The sequence below is a fragment of the Rhinolophus sinicus genome, linkage group LG10 (assembly GCF_036562045.2).
Source record: "Rhinolophus sinicus isolate RSC01 linkage group LG10, ASM3656204v1, whole genome shotgun sequence".
Taxonomy (NCBI): domain Eukaryota; kingdom Metazoa; phylum Chordata; class Mammalia; order Chiroptera; family Rhinolophidae; genus Rhinolophus; species Rhinolophus sinicus.
Window position 1 is genome coordinate 111,060,277 of NC_133759.1, and position 17,380 is coordinate 111,077,656.

Sequence of the window (17,380 nt, forward strand, 5' to 3'; positions counted from 1 at the left end):
ATGTGACTGCACAGGAGCCACAGGGTGGTGTGGAGACTCTGCCACGAACACAGGCTGGTCTAGAACCGGTAGTGTGACCCCCGCACCTCGTATCTGAGAGCAGTTTACAGAACGGAAACATGAAGGTGTGCGGGCCAAGGGCTCGGCCCTGACTCGGCACTTAGGGACAGAGCATAGGACTGACGCTGCCGGTGGCGCGTCTGGAAGGTCGGAGCTTCTGAGCACCGGAATCAGCCCAGTACAAGGCCTGCGTCTTACCCATGCCCTGTTTTGCTTCTTCAGATGCTCACAAAAGCTATTTTTGTGAAATGACAAAGCGCTGCTCATTTCCAAAATCTCTGCTGGCAGAAGTGGCTCCATGCGTGTTGTACACCAGGGCCACCTGGGGGGCCCCATGGACCTGGACCCCCAAGGAAGCCACATGCCTCTTCACCAGAGCTGGCCCAGGGCAGGAGAGGGCACCATGAGCAATGCCACCCGCAGTGAGGGGAGAGTTAAGGGGACGGTGGGGGGGACGGTGAGGGGACAGTGAGGGGGACGGTGAGGGGACGGTGAGGGGACAGTGAGGGGCTCAGAGCACCGCAGCCGGGTGTGGCACTGCTCTCCCCTTGGGTGGGGTCCTCCTGCCACCCAGCCACCTCACTGCCCTCGGGAAAGCAGCACTCACCTGGCGAGGGGTGGTGGGCGGGACACGGAGACGCGAAGTCCAGTTTGTCCTTGAGGTCCTCCTCATTTTCCTGCTGCCACTGCAGGCCAATCTTCTCCCAGAGGCTGGCAGCCGCGTGCCTGCAGCAGAGTCACAGGTCAGAGGGCCATGGCCTGGTGACCGACTCCATGCATGTGCCCACAGTGTAAGAAAGCAGACTCTCATTTGAAAAGCCAGAGACCATTCATGGCACATGATCTCGCAGAACATGAAGGGCATAGTGCGGCTCCTACAAGAGACCCTGGAGCCCAGGAACGGCCACTGTTGTCATGACAACCTGGGAAGGTCAGGTGGGGACGGCCCCGACGACCAGACAGGGAACCCAGGTTGGCAGCAGAGGCTGGGAGCAGAGGCTCAGCCGCCCACCCCCGACCTGAGACGGGGACAGCACCGCCTGCCTTACCCACCCTGCCCCCACAGCACTCACGCGATCTCCGGCATCTCGTCGTCAAGGCTGCTGAGCAGCAGCGGGATCAGCTTGGGGAAGAAGGAGTACCGGTCCCGCAGGTCCAGCAGCCAGCCCCCCACCACGCACGTCACTGCCTGTCGCACCTGCACACAAAGTGGGTGTCGTGCTACGTGTGGGGCAGTGCTGGCCTGCCACGTGCATGTGGGCATCACGGAGGACAGTGCTGGGCCCACCCAGTGCCATCCATCCGTCCGCGTCTCAGGCCACTGGCAGGTCCATGTCCTCTGGCTCTGGCCTGACCCCCTGCTGGCTTGAGCAGAACCCCGTGCAGCTAAGCCCTGTCCATGGTGCGTTTGCCACGTCTTCCATGTGGGAACCTCCTGGCCAGGCTGGGCGCTGTCTCGCCATGGGTGTTTAAGCAAGCGGCTGGCTAGCAGCTGGGAAACACCAGCTTGCAGGCTGCACCACCAACACCCCTAGTCCTAGAGCCCCAGGGACTCCCCTGGAAGCCAGCGGGGCACACTGAGTTCTGCTGCCGGCCATCTGAAAGGTGACGTGCATGCACAGGGAAGAAACGGGCTTCAAACACATCAAGTGCTCGAGGTCCGGTTCCCCGAGGGCAGAGCCCGCATAAGGATCCAGGCGTCCTACGTGATCCGTGCAGGGCAGCAGCAGGGGCAGGACAGAAGCCACGCAGAGGTGGCAGGAGCTCTGGAGCGCGATGGCACCACAGAGCTGTCCCACCGAGGCAGGAGGCCATTGGCAGTGTGTTAGTCGCTGACTGGGGCTGCCAATGGGAGGCATTTCGGGCGAGGTGGCCCCTCACCACAGCCCTAGCGACAAGCAGCTCAGGCACCCACGTGGGTTCAGGGTGGGCTGCTCAGCCCCGGCTCCAGCAAGGCATAGAAACCAGCAAAGCCCACCCGGCCCTGGGATGTGGGGCCTGAGGCCTGGCTTCCCTGATCTCATTCTCCCATCTAGAAAAGAGAGGGAATTAGAGCTACATGTCCCCAGCTTCTCGAGAGGATAGAAAGCACCTGCACAGAGTGTGACTGGCAGTAGCAGTTCAGCAGCCCTAGGCTCTCGTTCCCCACTCACCCACTTGCCAGTGCTGTGGGAGCAGGGGAGGGACCCCGGACTCCGTGTTACTGTTGCAACTGCCTATATTAACGACTTTATGAGCTACAATGTTAAAAAAATGGGCTGTCAGCAGCCCAGCACCTGTGAAGTCCTAACAAACATCAAAGTGAGCTCAGGACCAGGGCCCCACAACTGAAGTAAAAGTAGAACAGGCCGCAGGATGACTTCACCTTGAACTCACTCTAAGGGACTTTGTGGCCATCCATTCGTTAACGTGCCCCCAAGTCAGTGTGAAAGCTGGCAGGCAACTTGAAGAGCTCGATTTGAAATGCCACCTCAATCAGCCCTGGAAATTATATGGCACAAATCAAACCCCACTGGGAAGAAATGAAGAGAAATGAAAATCATTTTAATAATGGGAGAATGTGTTTTAGAATATTAAAAAACAAAAAAAGAGTTTTGGACTGAAGTTTTGGAGAAGTCTGTCACCAAAAAAACTAAAAACCAAACAAAAACAACAAAAAAAACACCATACAGAATGTTGCCCTTGATGGCACCAAAGAGAAAGCAGTCATCTAGTGACATCGTCACTCTTTTGTGGGAGTGCAAATCCTTATGCTGCTGGGGTCAGACAAGCTGCAAGATTTTCATAGTTAGTTCTTTAGAGAGCTATGGCTGTATTTATACTATTTAGAGAGCTATCGATACAATTACACTATTTGAGAGCTATGGATACAGTTATACTATTTACAGAGCTTTGGATACAGTTATACTATTTAGAGAGCTATTGCTACATTTACACTATTTGACAGCTGTGGATACAGTTATACTATTTACAGAGCCATCCATACACTTGTACTATTTAGACAACTATCGATACAGAGCTGTTGATTTAGCTATACTGTTTATAGACAGCTGTTGATACACAATCATTACACTATTTTGAGGAAAACCACTTCATCTGTGACATAGGGAAGCCACCTCCATCGTCTGTCCTGCCTCTAGCTTAAGGAAACGGAGAAACCACCCAGCAGGGCCGTGGTCTGGCTTTTCTCTGGTGTCCCTTGTGACCCGCACTCACTGGACTTGCTCTCTGCTGCCAGGTCTCTAGTTAATGGACAGAGCGTCTGAGCTGGGCAGTGCTGGTGCTGACCCAGCACCCTGCCCCTTTGTCACTCTTGGCAGGACCGGATTCTGTCCTGCCCCCCACCATGCTGTCACATGCTGACCCCGCCCCAGCTCCAGGACAGGCCACCAGGAGGGAGCCAGTGGTGCACACAGTCAATCCCCATCAGCTGGCCCTACGCAACAGACTGAGGGTCCCTGTCTCTAAATCGGCCCCCACCGGCAGCCTCACTGCAACTCAGGGAGAAGCCGGAGGAGGAAGCCAACACTGGGGCATGTGCTGTGCCATGCCTGGACCTGGTACATGATGTCACATGTAGTGACATCAGGGCTTCTGTCCTGGCCCCATAAAGCCTGGAGTGACACCCTCATCCGGCCACCTTCACACGATTTCCCTCTGGGAAGTCTGCCTCCTGCCGAGAGGCACAGCTCAGCAAGCCCGCCCCTCCCCACCAGTCCCCCTGCTTCCCTCAGGCTGGAAGTGGGACAGCAAGTAGGGCCAGAAAGGTTCTGATCACTTCCACAGTAGGTGGTCAGGACCTTTAACCTTTCTGTGTAATTGGGACACATATGGGACCCTTTCAGTCTGCCTGCGCACTCATGCCAACAGAGCAGAACTGTATTTTGAGTCATGAAGCGGAATGTCACAGCGGGTCAAACACACGACCTGGCCGGAAGCACAGGACCAGGTGCTCCACATCATGATGCCAGGGAAACGCAAATCAAAGCCACGAGCTGCCCGTCACACCCACTATGACGGCTGTAAACAAGCAACAAAAATCTGAGAACAGCAGTGTTGTGAGACTGCAGTGCATTGCTGGGGCATGAGAAATGCAGCGGCTGTGCAGAAGTGCGTGGTGGTCTCAGCACGCTGAATGCCACGGCCGCAGGCCCCAGCCGTCCCACTGCTCGGTGTAGAGCCAAAAGAAGCGAAGCAGAGTTCAGACAGGCCTCTGTCCATCCACAGCCTGAAAGCATATCCACACAGCCAAGAGGTGCCAACAACCCAAGTGCCCACGACGGGTGAGAGATGAACTCTGGGAATACCCACATAACAGGTGTGACCCAGGCTGAAAAGGGAGTGAGGCGTTCGGCACTGACACACGCCACGACCCGGATGAGCCCTGAGGACGCCGTGCTCAGTGAGAAAGGCCACTCACAGCAGATCATATACTGATTCAACTTACATGAAACATACAGAATACACAAACTCAGGGGCAGATTAGAGGTTATCAGAGGCTGGGGGCGGGGAGAGGGAGTTACTGCTTGATGGTTCGTTTCTCTTTGGGAGGATGAAAAGCTTTGGTCGGTGGGGATGACTGCACACCCCTGTAAATGTACTTAATGCCACGGAATGATGCGCTGAAAAGTGGTAAAAACAGCATTTTTTTCCTTTCTAATTTTTTTTGACGTTTTTAGTTAAAACAGCACATTTTATGTTATGAATATTTTACCAAAATTTAAAAAAATTGTCATATATCAAAAATGTCCAATACTTTAAATAGACAAATTGTGTAGTATGGCAACTACAGATTAGCAAAACTTTTTAAAAAACGGAACAAAGTCATTGGGGAGAAACCCAGTGTGCCTGTGGTTGGGAGGCAGGGCAGTGCCACAGAGCAGTCCGGTGTCACCAGGTCCGAGCCTGGAGGCTGACTCTAGCTGGGTGACCCTGAGTGCATCACAGATCTCAGACCTCAGGAAATGGAAGTAGCAGCCGTGAAAACATCTGTGAGGACTAAGTGAGACGGTGTCTGGAAAAGACACCCTGGCACAGGGCTCTGTGCCCAGGGCTGGCATTTCTGCCATCGGGGCCACGCCACCACGCAGGGCGTGCATTACATGGCACGATGTGGAATGGCCCGGGGTGGCCACGGCAGTGGCACTTTGTAACCACTCTGGAAGGCTTCTGCTCCACCTCCTACCGCACGTGACCACAAGGACGTGCTCTCCTCCAGGTTCCCTCCCTCTGGGAGAGAGCCTGCCAGCTGCAGCCAGCCCTCTGCTCCTTGGGACACTTTAGCAGCTGTGGCCTCAGATTCAAGACGCCCTTGGACCTGGCTTCTGCCAACAAAAAAGCCAGTATTCTGATCTCCGTCTGCCTGTCTGTCTGTCTGTCTCTCAGCAGGACCCAAAGCCCGATGGAACGAGTTACCCTGCCACCGTCCTTCTCCTCCCAGGTCTGGTTTGCCAACCACCTTGATGGAGGCGCTCGTTAAGGACGCTTCTACAAACCAGGAGCACACAGCACTGACATTTTCCTCCTCTTTGGAATTAAGGCCTTGGAATTAAGAATGGCAAATGTATTCAGACAACCGAGCTCTTCCCAGTTTCTCAAAGAAGTGAAGCAGGAATGGCTGACAGGCCATGTGGTGTAACGTTAACACCTTAAAGAAGGAGAAGGAAGTGAGTCACGTGTACCCTATCAGCATGCTTGCCTTCAGTCAGGAAAAGGGACTGCCCAGAGGACCTCCCCTTACCTGGGGGACATCGTCAAAGAGCCGCTGAGCAAAGTGAGGAAGCACGTCATCCACTGACTTCCCGCTGCCGAACTGGATCACCGTGCCTGTGGCCTCGATGACAGCCACCCGGACCTTCCAGTGCTGGTGGGAGATGGTCTGCATCAGGGGGCCGATCAGAGACTCCGACTGCATGTGGAAGTGATCTGTGGGACAGGGAAGGCCAGCAGTTACCAGGGCTGCTCCCTCCGTGCCTCTGTCCAGTCCAGCTTCGTGGATGCCCAGGAGGATAGGCCACTGCACTGTGGGCCTTCCCTCCTTCCCCACCAACGCCCCCATGGCACGAGGTTCAGGCCCGCCAAGTGCAGCTTTGCACACCCAGCACCAGGCCAGGTGCAGGAACAGGTGTGCAACCCAAACAGCACCTCTACGACTCAGGCTTGGGGAATCAGAGAGAAAAGGCTGGAAGCTTGAGTGCACCTCAGCTGAAGATGGTAGAGCCTAAAGCTGCTGACAGCTACAATGGGTGCCTGAGAGGGACGCTGACCAAAAGAAAGAAACTGAGCCAGGAGGACACTGTCCAAGTCCCTACATCCAGCTGTGCCCAAAGCCAGACGCCCAGCACTACTGCAGGAAACTGGACAAGCATCGCTTGCTTTAAGCAAAGCCACTGCACTTTCTATTTGTAATGTCCTCCCAGGAAGTCAGAACCAGAGGGTCTTTGGGACGGCCAGGCTGACCTTCTGGTTTTGGACTTGTGGCCTTGGTTCCCTCTGCGTGAGGCCCATCTGTGAGCTCTCTATTTCAGTAATGCTCTGGGCAAGCTCTTGATCCAATGCTGCCCAGTGTGGCGGGGATCCAGAGAGGGCCGCACCCAGGGTGGCGGGGCAGAGGGAGTGTGCTGACATGGGAGGTGCTTCAAGCAGGAGGAACACTCCTTCACTCAACAATCTGGGAGCACCTCCTCCCGGCAGGCACTGTGTTCGGTGCTGGGGGCACAGAGAGACTCTCTTGCCTTCCCAGAATGTACAGGGAGGGAACACACAAAGGCTGGAAAGCAATGAGAAGGAGCCCCTCTGGCTGGTGCCCAGACCAGGGGGAGGCAGTTGAGAGCCAGTGAGAAATGCATTAACAGCTTGTAATTCCCAAGGGCCATCTCCAGCCCATGCCTCTCCCCCAGCTCCACTAGAATTCCGCATTGTCTGAATCCAAAGCAAACATGCCGCAAAACGGAAACCTCGATATTACCTTAGGCCCCACTTCCTCTGTCTCCTGTCCATCCAAACCTCTTCCTCCCTCACCCCCCCTCCGAATTCAACAGGAAATCCTATCAGCTCTACCTTCAAAAGACATGGTCAGTTTTCCCCATCTCTATTAGCAGACTGCCCCACCCAAGTCCAAGCCAACCTTGTCTAAATATGGATTTTGGCCCCCACTGGCTTCCTCATTTCCTCCATTGTCACTGCTATAATCCAAGCACCGGAACGACCTCCTAAAAACCAGACCCTGAGCCTAACAGGCTCCGTCTCCACTGGCTCCCCACTGCACTTAATACGAAATTCAACCGCCTCCACGCAGGCCTCTCTTCCTCCCAGTCACCTTAGCCTCCTTTTTGCTCCTGGGATCTGACAAGCGTATTCCTCAAGGTTTGCTTCCTCCTGACCCCCCTCCGCGGGTCTTCCACTTAAACGTTCCCTCCTCCTAGAAGCCTTCTCAACAGGTCTAAGTAGGTGCTTTCTCTCCCATTTTACACCCTAGCCCGAGGCAGGAAAGACAGGTAAGTGGGGCAAGCTCCGGCGGAAATGGCTACTTAGATAATGAGAAGTCCTCAGCAGATCAGTGTTCTTAAAATAACGGAATGTGGATTAAAGGGACGCGAGAGTAGAAGCGACCTCCCGCCACTGAGGACAGCGGTCCGAGCCAGAGAGAAGATGGGTGGACTCCGAGGGAAACGACAGGCCAGCGGTGTTTCTCAGTGTGTTCCTTTAGCCACCCGGGTCAGTCACCCCGGCGAGGGGCAGCTATCAGGACGCAGCCCATCCCAGACCCACTACAATTGCGGCGGGGGTCTCCAGGAATTTGCATTTTGGGAACCGCCGGATGGAAAAGGGTCCCGAGGGGCCCCCACCCGGGCCGCGCACCTGGCGTGGCGCGCGCCAGGCCCGCGGCGCACTCGCAGCTCTCGCGGCGCACGGCGGCGAAGGGGTCGAGCAGCGTGCAGCGCAGCGCGCGCACCGCGTCGTCCAGGTGGGGCGCGAGCGCGGCGCCGCAGAGCTCCACGGCCAGGCGGAGCAGCTGCACGAGCGCCAGGCGCAGCTCCTCGCAGGCCTCGGGCGGCGGGCGGCGCGCGGGCTCGGGCCAGGCCAGGCGCGCCGAGAGCGCGGGCAGCAGGCGCGGCAGGGCGTCGCGGGGCCGCGCGGCGCGCCGCAGGCCCAGGCCCAGCAGGTGCGCGGCCAGCGCGCGGCAGCCCTCGGCCGGGTCGGCCAGGCAGCGCAGCAGGCGCGGCAGCAGCAGGCGCGCCCAGGGGCCCTGGAAGGCGGCGGCCGCGGCGGCGGGGTCGGCGGCCGGCGCCTCGGGCAGCGCCGCCTCCAGCGCGCCCTGCAGCGCCTCCAGCGCGCGCCGCCGACCCAGCTTGCTGTCGGTCTCCAGCCCGGGCAGCAGGCGGCTCAGGGCGCGGCTCAGCTCCGCCGCCTCCGCCGTCTCGGCCGCCTCGGCGGGGCCCGGGGGCGCCGCGGCCTCCGTCACCACCAGTGCCGCCATCTTCCCCGCGTTGCCCGTCGCCGGGGAGATCTGCGCTTTTACGACGGCAGCGACGCGGATTACGGCCAGTCTTCCGGTTGGATCCGAACGCGAGTTGATTGGCGGCTCCGGGAGCGGACGCGACACGGCCCCGACGGAGGGTGGGGGCGAGGGGCCGCGGCAGCCGCGGGACCTGGGGCGCCGGCGCCGTGCGGGGCGCCGGCCGCTCACCGCAAGCGGCCGCTCCCATCGCACAGATGGCAGGACCGCGGTCGGAGAAGGCGCGCCACCTGCCGGGCTCCAGGCCGGCCCGGCCCGCGGAGAGAACACGGAAGGCGGGGCCGGCGCGCCCCCTGCTCCGCGCGGCTGCACAGCCCCGAGCGTGGGGAGTCCCGCCCCAGAGAGCATTCCGGCCGCCTGCGGCGTATGCCCGCGGGGCCTGGGCGCCCCGTGGTCTCAGGACACGCCGCGTTCGTGACCCCGAGGGAACAGCCCGGGCGCTGGCACGGCGGCGAACAGCCTGCGAGAAGCCGCCCCGGTGAGTGTGTCGGCGCCGGTCTGACCGCCCGCCGCAGCCGGGAAGCCCGCACCTGCCGCCCAGGCAGCTCCTGCTGTGACAGCGCCGTTAACGAGCTTGAAGGAAGCAAAATGCCCTTGCGTTTAAGACCTGAACTTGATTTTGGACGTGACACCCCCCTTTTGGTAGTTGCTGACCTTTGCTTGGTAAAGGGATGTTTTAAGGACCTGCAGGTGGCCTGCGGTGAGCCGCTTGCATTCGTGCCTCCGACAGGCCGGGTCGAGCCGCACGGAGGCACCTGAGATACGATGACACGGAAACCTCTCGCGGCCGCTGCTGTCTCGGCTCTTACCGCCTAGTGACAGGAGGTAGGTGGTAAGTGCATGCTCGCATTAATGCAGAATTACGATGGGTCCGAGGGAATGGGTGGCCAGGAAATTTGACCTAGACTGGGAAAGCTTCCCGGAGGCGGTGATTGGAGAGATGCAGTGTGAAGGTTAAGGGAGAGTTAACCAGGTGAAGGGCGAGGCGCGAGGACAGGTCCCTCCGGTGGGAACGACAACGTGGGCGGGGCCTGTGTGGGCGGGGCCTGTGTGGGCGGGGCCTGTGTGGGCGGGGCCTGTGTGGGCGGGGCCTGTGTGGGCGGGGCCTGTGTGGGCGGGGCCTGTGTGGGCGGGGCCTGTGTGGGCGGGGCCTGGGCTGCGTGGAGCCCTTTAAGATTCCCGTCTTGGGACCCTAACCCCCAGGACCTCGCAGGTGACCTTATTAGAGACAGGACCTTTACAGAGAAAATGGAGGCAAAGTGAGGTCGTTAGGATGGGCCCTAATCCAATAGGACTGCTGTCCTTGTAAGAGGGGAGTTGGGAGACAGACACAGCACCCAGGAGAACACCACGTGAACGGGAGGGTGGCTTCTGCAAGCCCAGGAGAAAGGCTTGGAACGCCTCCTCCCCCCGCAGGGGCACCATCCCTGCCTACACCTTCGTCTCGGACGTCAGGCTTCCAGAACTGAGAGGACATACACTTCTGGGAATTCTAGTAGCCAGAAGTTGTTCTGATGTGGGGAAAGCTCAAGTTTGGGGAGGGTGGATGGAGGGGGGGGGGAGCAAACGGACCTCTCGAGGAGGAGGAAAATGTTTTAACTGTCTAAATCGAGTTTGGAGTTTTGATTGTTCATGGTACCGGGTGCTGACTGTGACTGAGGTGACAGTCGCTCTGTATCTTAACTGCAGAGCTTTGAAGTCTTTGCGTTTGAGCCAGAAGGTGATGGAGCTGTCCAGGTGCACAGCAGGGGCAGAGAGGAACTTCCTCCGTGACTCAATTTCAAAGAGCCGGTGAGATGAGGAGGGAGGGACCCCCAGTTCTAGTTCAGGTCCGTGGTTCCGTGGCCTGGTCTCATGTAGTATAAAGTGTGTTGTTTAAACAAGTGCAATAAACTGATTTTAGCAAATAACACTCCGCTGACTCATTTATTGTTTCATCAAACAAATATTTATGGGACATGTGACATTTCTGGATCTTCTTCGCGGCGCTGGAACACAGTGGTGTCAAAGCACACACAGTTCCTTCTCCTGGAACTGATGGTCTGGTGGGGAGACAGCTGGTCAAGTGACAACGCAAATAGATGCAGTTGTGACGTGAGTGACCCCTGAGCCCTGGCAGGGCAGGCTTCTGGAGAAGAAACCTGAAGTGGGTTCTGAGGAATGAGGTTCTGGGGAGCAGGGAGGGGCAGAGGGAGCGAGGGGCATTGTGGGCCATTGTTGGGCCCTCGGCTGGCTTGGGGCTGTGCCTGGACTCACCTTCTATGAGGCTGTGAAAAGGGGCCCCTGAAGAGGTCTAAGCAGGAGGGAGGCTGGCCGGGAGGCTGCCACTCCTCCACAGGGACAAGAGGTGGCGCTGGCTGGGACTAAAGTACCTATGGGTTGTGGCCGCTGAGTTACTTTGTAGAAAAACTGATAGAACTTGGTAAGGATTCTGGCTGAGCGGGAGGGAAGTGAGTACTTGGGTTGGGGCCTGGCTCGCAGACGGACAGGGGTGCTTCCACAGAGACCACACTGGGAGGCGCCAGCTCGGCAGGAGACGGTCTGGTGAGGCACCCTGGTCTTGGGGTAGGTCCCAGCGATCAAACAGTAACCTTTACCACCCCAGGAGGACTCAGTAACTGTGACAATGGCACTTACTAAATCGATTCCAAGGGTCCCTATGTGGACTGAGGTGGTGGGTGGGCCTCGCTGAAGGCTGGGGCTGGACACGTCTGCTGCCGGTGTTCACGTGTCTGGCCATCGGTGCTGGCTGTCGCTGGGGGCCGCAGCTCCTCTCCATGTGGCCAGTTTGGGCCTCCTCACAGCAAGATGGACGGGTTCTAAAGGCAAGTGTCCCGAGATCAGAAAAAGACGGGCAAGGCAGTGTCACCTTTTTACCTTGCCTGAGGAGGCCTGCGGCATCACTCCACTGTTGTCACAGGCCTGCCAGCGGAAACCAAGGAGCTGGTGAGAAGCGCCGAGCTTGGGAAGGACGTTACTCTGAGCTTGGCTGTGGGTGAGCTGGTTGGGCTCTCCAGACAAGATTGCATGTGGCTGGGGAGGGGTGGAGATGGCCCCAAGGGGGGGTCCATGGCTCGCTCTGACATCTGGTGACCACCCATTTCCAGAGTGGCTCCCCCTCCCTCCACCAGACTGTGTCGCCCCGGCTAGAGACCACCTTACTCTCTGTTGAGAATGCATCACCCTGAGGCATGAATCCACCCCCCCATTTGCTGTCACTTCGGGGTATCTGGAGGGTTGTGGTAGGAACTGGACGTTCCCTTCCCCTTGGCTGTGTTCACATTTTAGCCTCTTGGTCCCAGTAAGTCCACGACTGTCCTTTCAGGTTTCCACACTCTGTCCGGGTTGTGTTCCCCAGGTCTCCCGGTGCGTAGGGATCTGGGCCTTTCAAAACAAACCCCTTTCATTGTGGCTTTAGTGTAGTTTGGGGAGAGTTAAAGTAATGAGTGTTGTGGATTCTCCATCTTTTCTTGGAAGATTTTAGAAACATAAAGAAAAGTAACTAATTTTAGAATAGGTCATACGTGAGTATAGTACAAGATTCACAGGTGCCCAAGGACACAGGAAGTAGCAAGCTCCCTCTCTCCCTCTGCCTCAGACTGCAGTCCCCTCCCAGAGGCAGCCTCTGTCACGAGTGTCTTCAGGATCCTTCCAGGGAGTGTGCCTGAATGAGCACAGGTCCTTTCACCCCTTAAATGGTCACACACAGTGCAGTTTCATAGCATGTTTTTCTTTCACTTAAAGATACCTTGGAGATCATTTAATGTTAGTTCACACAGCTGCTCTGTCCTTTTTGACAGCTGTATCTATTCCACTATCTGGATGTGTCCTAATATATTCCATCAGACCATGTTGATGGATATTTAGTTTCATTTCATGCATTTTTGTGCACTTGGAAAAGTATACAGATATATTTGCCCCTGTGCAGAAAAATGCATGAGTAAGGATAGTCACTGCAGTGCTGATAAGTTTTATCAAATTACCAGTAAATTCAGCAAAGTGGAACTGCTAGAATAAACGGTGTGTGTGTTTCAGTGTCTGGTCTCCATAAGGCCGTGTCATTTCACACCCCCACCAACAAGGCACGAGCGCCCCGGTTTCCCACACCCTTGCCAAAACAATATTAGCAGACTGAGATTTTTGCTAACCTGATAGGCAAAAAATAGTATCTGTGTAGTTTTAATTTGCGTTGTTCTTAGTTTTAGTTTGCATTGTTCTTATTTGAAGGAAGTTAGCCCTTTGTAGTGTATGTTATATTTCGTCTGTCTTTTGAATGTATTTTTTAACACAAAAGTTTCATTTTTATGTAGTTGAATATATTAATTTTTACATTTATGGCTCCTGTATTTTGTATTATGCTTAGAAAGGTGACCTCTGCCCTAAGATTATAAAATACTTTCCCAACTTTTCTTCTGTTAGTTTTATAATTTCAATTTTTATGTTTAAATCTTTGATTCACCTGAAACTTAATCTGTATAAAAAGCGTGAATAGGGGTGACAACTTAATTGTTTTCCTGGTTGGCTTTTTAGTTCTCTCCAAACTATAGAATTACTATTTTCCCCTCTGATACACACTGCTACCTCTGTCACAAACAAAATTCCTGCAAATATTTGGGTTTATTTTTGGACTCTGTTCTGATCCCTTAATATTTATTCATTCGTATGCCAGATTCATAGTATTTGTTTCTTTTATCCTTCAATGCACGTTCACATATGGCGTTGCTCGATACTGCATGCTGCCTCCTGTGTCAGTCAGCTCAGGCCGCTGTGATAATTACACAGGCAGGTGACTTACAAACGACAGACGTTTATGTCTCACAGTCTGGAGGCTGGAAGTCCAAGATCAAGGCACCAGCACATCTGGTGTCTGGTGAGCCCCCCACCCCTACCCAGTTCATAGCTGGCACCTCCTCACTGTGTCACCACATGGCAGAAGGGACAAGGAGCTCCCTGGGGTCTCTTTTATAAGGACACTAATTGCACTCATGAGGGCCCCACCCCATGACCTCGTCACTCCAAAGCCACACACCCCAACACCGTTACATGGGGTCAGGATTTCACATGGGAATCGGGGGGGACACACACATTCAGCTGGGCCTCTTCTTAATTCACGTGATTTATTTTCAACTGCTGCCTAACGAGTTACCACAGACATAGTGGTTTAATATCACACACACTGGCTGTCTCCCCGTGTCTGTGGGTCGGGACCAGGCGGGCTCAGCAGGCTCCTCGGGGGCCACACTCAAGGCCAGGCTGGGCCTCACCTGAGCTGGGCTGGGAGCATCTGCTTCCACGCACACGTGAGCTCCCTGATTTCTGCTGGCTGCTGCCAGGAGGCACATATGAGAGAGGCCAAGGGACCTGGTTTCTGGTGGGCTAGTGCACGCAGCCGACCGCCAGCCCCCTGAACCTGGGAGCTCCTTGACTTGCAAGGACACTCTGCCAGGGGGTTCTGCCAGGGTGAATCATCTGCCACAATGAGGGTGTGTGTATGGGGGGGGGGTGTCTTGGGATCTGAAGACTGTCCTCAGAGGGTCACCTCATCCCAGGAACAGTGTGTGGGGGAGGTCCCGGCAGGAGACCTCCAGAGCCCCCCAGAAGGTGCTGAGAGCAAAAGCCAGCCGTGGAGTGGCTATCCCCAAAGTCTGTCAGGTGAAACTGGGCCCTTTTCTGTTTTCTGTTGGTTCCCCAAGCCAACCTGGAGGGGCCAGAAGTAATGGGGGGGGGGGAGGCGACAGGGGAGGGGCGGGAGGAGGGAGGAGGAGGAGGAAATAGAGAGCTGGTCTGCAGCGTTTCTGGGCAGGCCTGAGCTTAGAGACAACCAAAGGTTTACATTGGTGGTGGGATGAAGTTTTGATTCAGATGAGACTGGACTGTAATTCCCAAAATGTCTCTCTTCAAGTACGTGTGACCAGCACAGGTGTGAGTATGCCTGAGGGGAGAGGGGTTCCAGAGGCACGTTGAGCACAGCGTTGGGGAAACAAGAAAGGAGCTCCACCTGGTTTGCACACCTGAGTGTGGCCTGTTCCTTCCTGTTCCTGCCGGCAGGAAAAAGCATGTTGGGCAAGGCCAGCCAACCTGTGGTGTACCTCTGTAGACAGGTGACCAGGGACAGGTGAAAAGGGGACAGGTGAGTGGACAGGTAAGCAGGGAACCAGTGAGTATGGACAGATAAGAAGGGGATAGGTGAGCAGGGACAGGAGCAGCTGTCTTCCGCTCAAGGCCTAGGCTCTCTGCCCTCCTCTTGGTATTTAGACCACTCGGGAACATGGGGACCCGCAACTGACTGACACGAAGTTCTGCCACCACCCTGGCAGGACGGGGACAAAACATGACGTTGGGCAACAGGAATATAAGAACAATTTCCTTTTCTGGGCTCATGGATTAGGAAGTCACCAAGTGGCTCTGTAGGCCTGATTTCCTGGACACCTGTGGGTAGTGGAAAGCATTTAGAATGACCTTGTGGTTTCCCGCTGGGGCATCTGGGTGAAGCTGGTTCCCTTAACCAGGAAAAGGAAATCAGTTCGCCTGTCCCTGGAGTGGCCTGGGCCCACCTGGCCATGACTTCCGGCCCTGAGTTGGAGACAGACTCTGGAGGCTGGGTGCTGTGTACACCTGTAGATGTGACACCCCGGGTGTGAGCCGCGGGAGGCCCTGGCTATCACTTCCAGTCCCCATGGGCTGCAATCAGCCAGGGTGGCCATCACAGGGTCTCCAGTGGAGGGAGATGAAGAGGCGAAGGGAGTGGGGGGCAGGAGCAGGGGTGGTGGTCCTGGCCTGGCTGCGCACGGTCTGTGGGTCTGTCTGCCCAACACTAGGTCTGTCTAGGCTTGTAGTGCAGCCCCTGAGTGCCAAGAGGGGAATGAGGGGATGGGGGGTCAGAGAGGAGGCCCAAAAGGGGGGCGGGGAGAGTGGGAGGAGGAAACCGGAGAGGCTAGGGGTGAGGGGAAACCTGCGGGAGAGGGGAGAGGTCGGTCCTGGGGGAGATGGGGCAGCCGGGGTGTGGGAGGCAGACACGGTGGGGACGGGAGGTGGGAGTGTGGGCGGAGGGGAGGCTGGTGCTGGAGGAAACCAGCGCGCGAGCAAGGGCGGGCGGAGGGCGGCGCAGCTGCAGTGCGGGGACCGCTCAACGTCCCCGCGTCCTCACGTCCCCGCGTCCCCGCGCAGCCGCCTCTGGCCTCAGACGCTGAGCATCTAGGTACGCGGGCTGAGGTGGGGTCTTCGCCGCAACCCCGGTCCTGCCCGGAGGCCCTAGGAAATGTGGGCCTTGGGGAGCCCCCGCCCCGGTGGATGGACCTGGGCCCGCGGCGCGTCGTGGTTCGTACGCTGAGGCCCGGGGCGCCGGCCTGCAGCGGGGGTGTGGGCGGGCCTGGGAGGGGTGCGGAGGTCCCAGCGCGGGCGGGAGACCCACGGAGGGGGTGCAGGCCTGGGTCTGGGTGGCTGGGCGCGGGGCGCGGGGCGGCCGGTTCCCGGCCCGTCATTGTGACTTAGTCCAAAGCGCGGGGCTGAGAACGCGCAGCCCTGCCATTGTTCTCTCGGCTCCTTCCTTCCAGAAGGCCCCTCAGCTGGGTTCACTTCGTTTCCTTTCCCTTCTTTTTCTAAGAAGCTGCAACCCTCTCCGCCCCCTGCGACAGGACCCCTCCGTCTCCCTGGTCTCTGGAGAGCTCAGGGCCAGCGAGTGTGGAATCTATTTATCTTTCGCACACTTGTCCTTAGAGGGGAGGGAGGACGCAGGTGAGCGCACACAGGGGGTGCTGGGCGCGGAGGCCGCCGGCCCTGCCCTGGGGTTTCTCGGAGCCCAGGGATTTTCCCGGCGGCGCACGGCTCCATGGAGGTCAGGCTGCTGCGGTGCCTGCGACACTCAGCAGGACAAGTGCAACAGAAAGCTGGGCCCGTGGTCATGTCACAGGGTCCCTGGGTCTGGGCACAGCCGGGAGCCTCACGCGCTCGCTCGGTGGATGCGCGTTCGGACAGCCGCCCCACAGGCAGCAGCCCCGGCTGAGGCCTGCGCCCTGTGTCCTTCCTCAGGAAGCGGGGAGCCGGTCAGCATGGCCGCGCCGGCCTCCCACCAGCTGGAGGAGGACGAGAGCCTGAAGGGATGTGAGCTGTACGTGCAGAAGCACGGCGTCCAGCAGCTGCTCAAGGACTGTATCGTTCGCCTCTGCATCGCCAAGCCCGAGCGCCCCATGAGGTTCCTGCGGGAACACTTTGAAAAGCTGGAGAAGGTCAGTGGCCCCGCCCTGATTCTCCCGCAGGTGCCCGGCCTCAGGCTCCCAGTTAAACCTCTTCCTGGCTTGCGGCTCTCAGAAGGTTGTCGTGTGTCCGGTGGCTCTTCCCAGAGCCTGCGCAGGACCCGGCTGACCTAGCCAGGTGCCGTCAGGGCCACCACCCCCCATGAAATCCCCTTCTTCCCGGAGCTTGTCGGTCTTCAGAGGTCTCTGGGAAGGCTCCTCAGATTTAGCTTGTGGGACTCACTGATGGTGTTTACCTCAAGGGGCAGAGGTGGGCAGCGGGGCCAGTGGTAGATGCCATTGGCATTTGGGTGAAAGAAAATAACTGAAGCAGACGTGCTGTGGGGCATTCGAGTTTGGACTCCGTGCTCACCTGTGTCCCTGGGACAGACGTGGCAAGAAAATGCCCCTCAGGTGTGTCATGTGGGGGAAGCACAGGCCTGCCCCTCCACCGTGGGTGACACCTCTCAGCCCCCTGGTGGATTCACCTTGGGAAGCGGGGGCTGGGACACAGCCCCTCATCATCCACCTGTCCAAGGAGCTCCTCACTTCCTCACTCTGCTCGCTGCCC

General features: G+C 57.4%; 2 protein-coding genes across 3 annotated transcripts in view; one reads left to right on the top strand and one right to left on the bottom strand.

The window, feature by feature from the left end:
* DNAAF5 (dynein axonemal assembly factor 5) overlaps window positions 1-8,556 on the bottom strand; it is a 31,352-nt gene extending 22,796 nt beyond the window's left edge. The window contains exons 1-4 of the mRNA XM_074314065.1: window positions 7,921-8,556; window positions 5,801-5,985; window positions 1,134-1,258; window positions 668-786 (exon numbers count right to left, since the gene is read on the bottom strand). Of these exons, the coding sequence (XP_074170166.1) occupies window positions 668-786; window positions 1,134-1,258; window positions 5,801-5,985; window positions 7,921-8,539 (1,048 nt within the window). The 5' untranslated portion in view covers window positions 8,540-8,556. The remainder of the gene's footprint in view (window positions 1-667; window positions 787-1,133; window positions 1,259-5,800; window positions 5,986-7,920) is intronic.
* Window positions 8,557-15,644: 7,088 nt separating this feature from the next.
* PRKAR1B (protein kinase cAMP-dependent type I regulatory subunit beta) overlaps window positions 15,645-17,380 on the top strand; it is an 81,856-nt gene continuing 80,120 nt past the window's right edge. Inside the window, exons 1-2 of one of the 2 annotated variants that reach the window (XM_019747486.2) lie at window positions 15,645-15,776; window positions 16,607-16,803. In XM_019747486.2, the coding sequence (XP_019603045.1) occupies window positions 16,627-16,803 (177 nt within the window). In that variant the 5' untranslated portion in view covers window positions 15,645-15,776; window positions 16,607-16,626. Of the gene's footprint in view, window positions 15,896-16,606; window positions 16,804-17,380 lie in introns of both variants that reach the window. The other variant, XM_019747487.2, reaches the window with a different exon arrangement.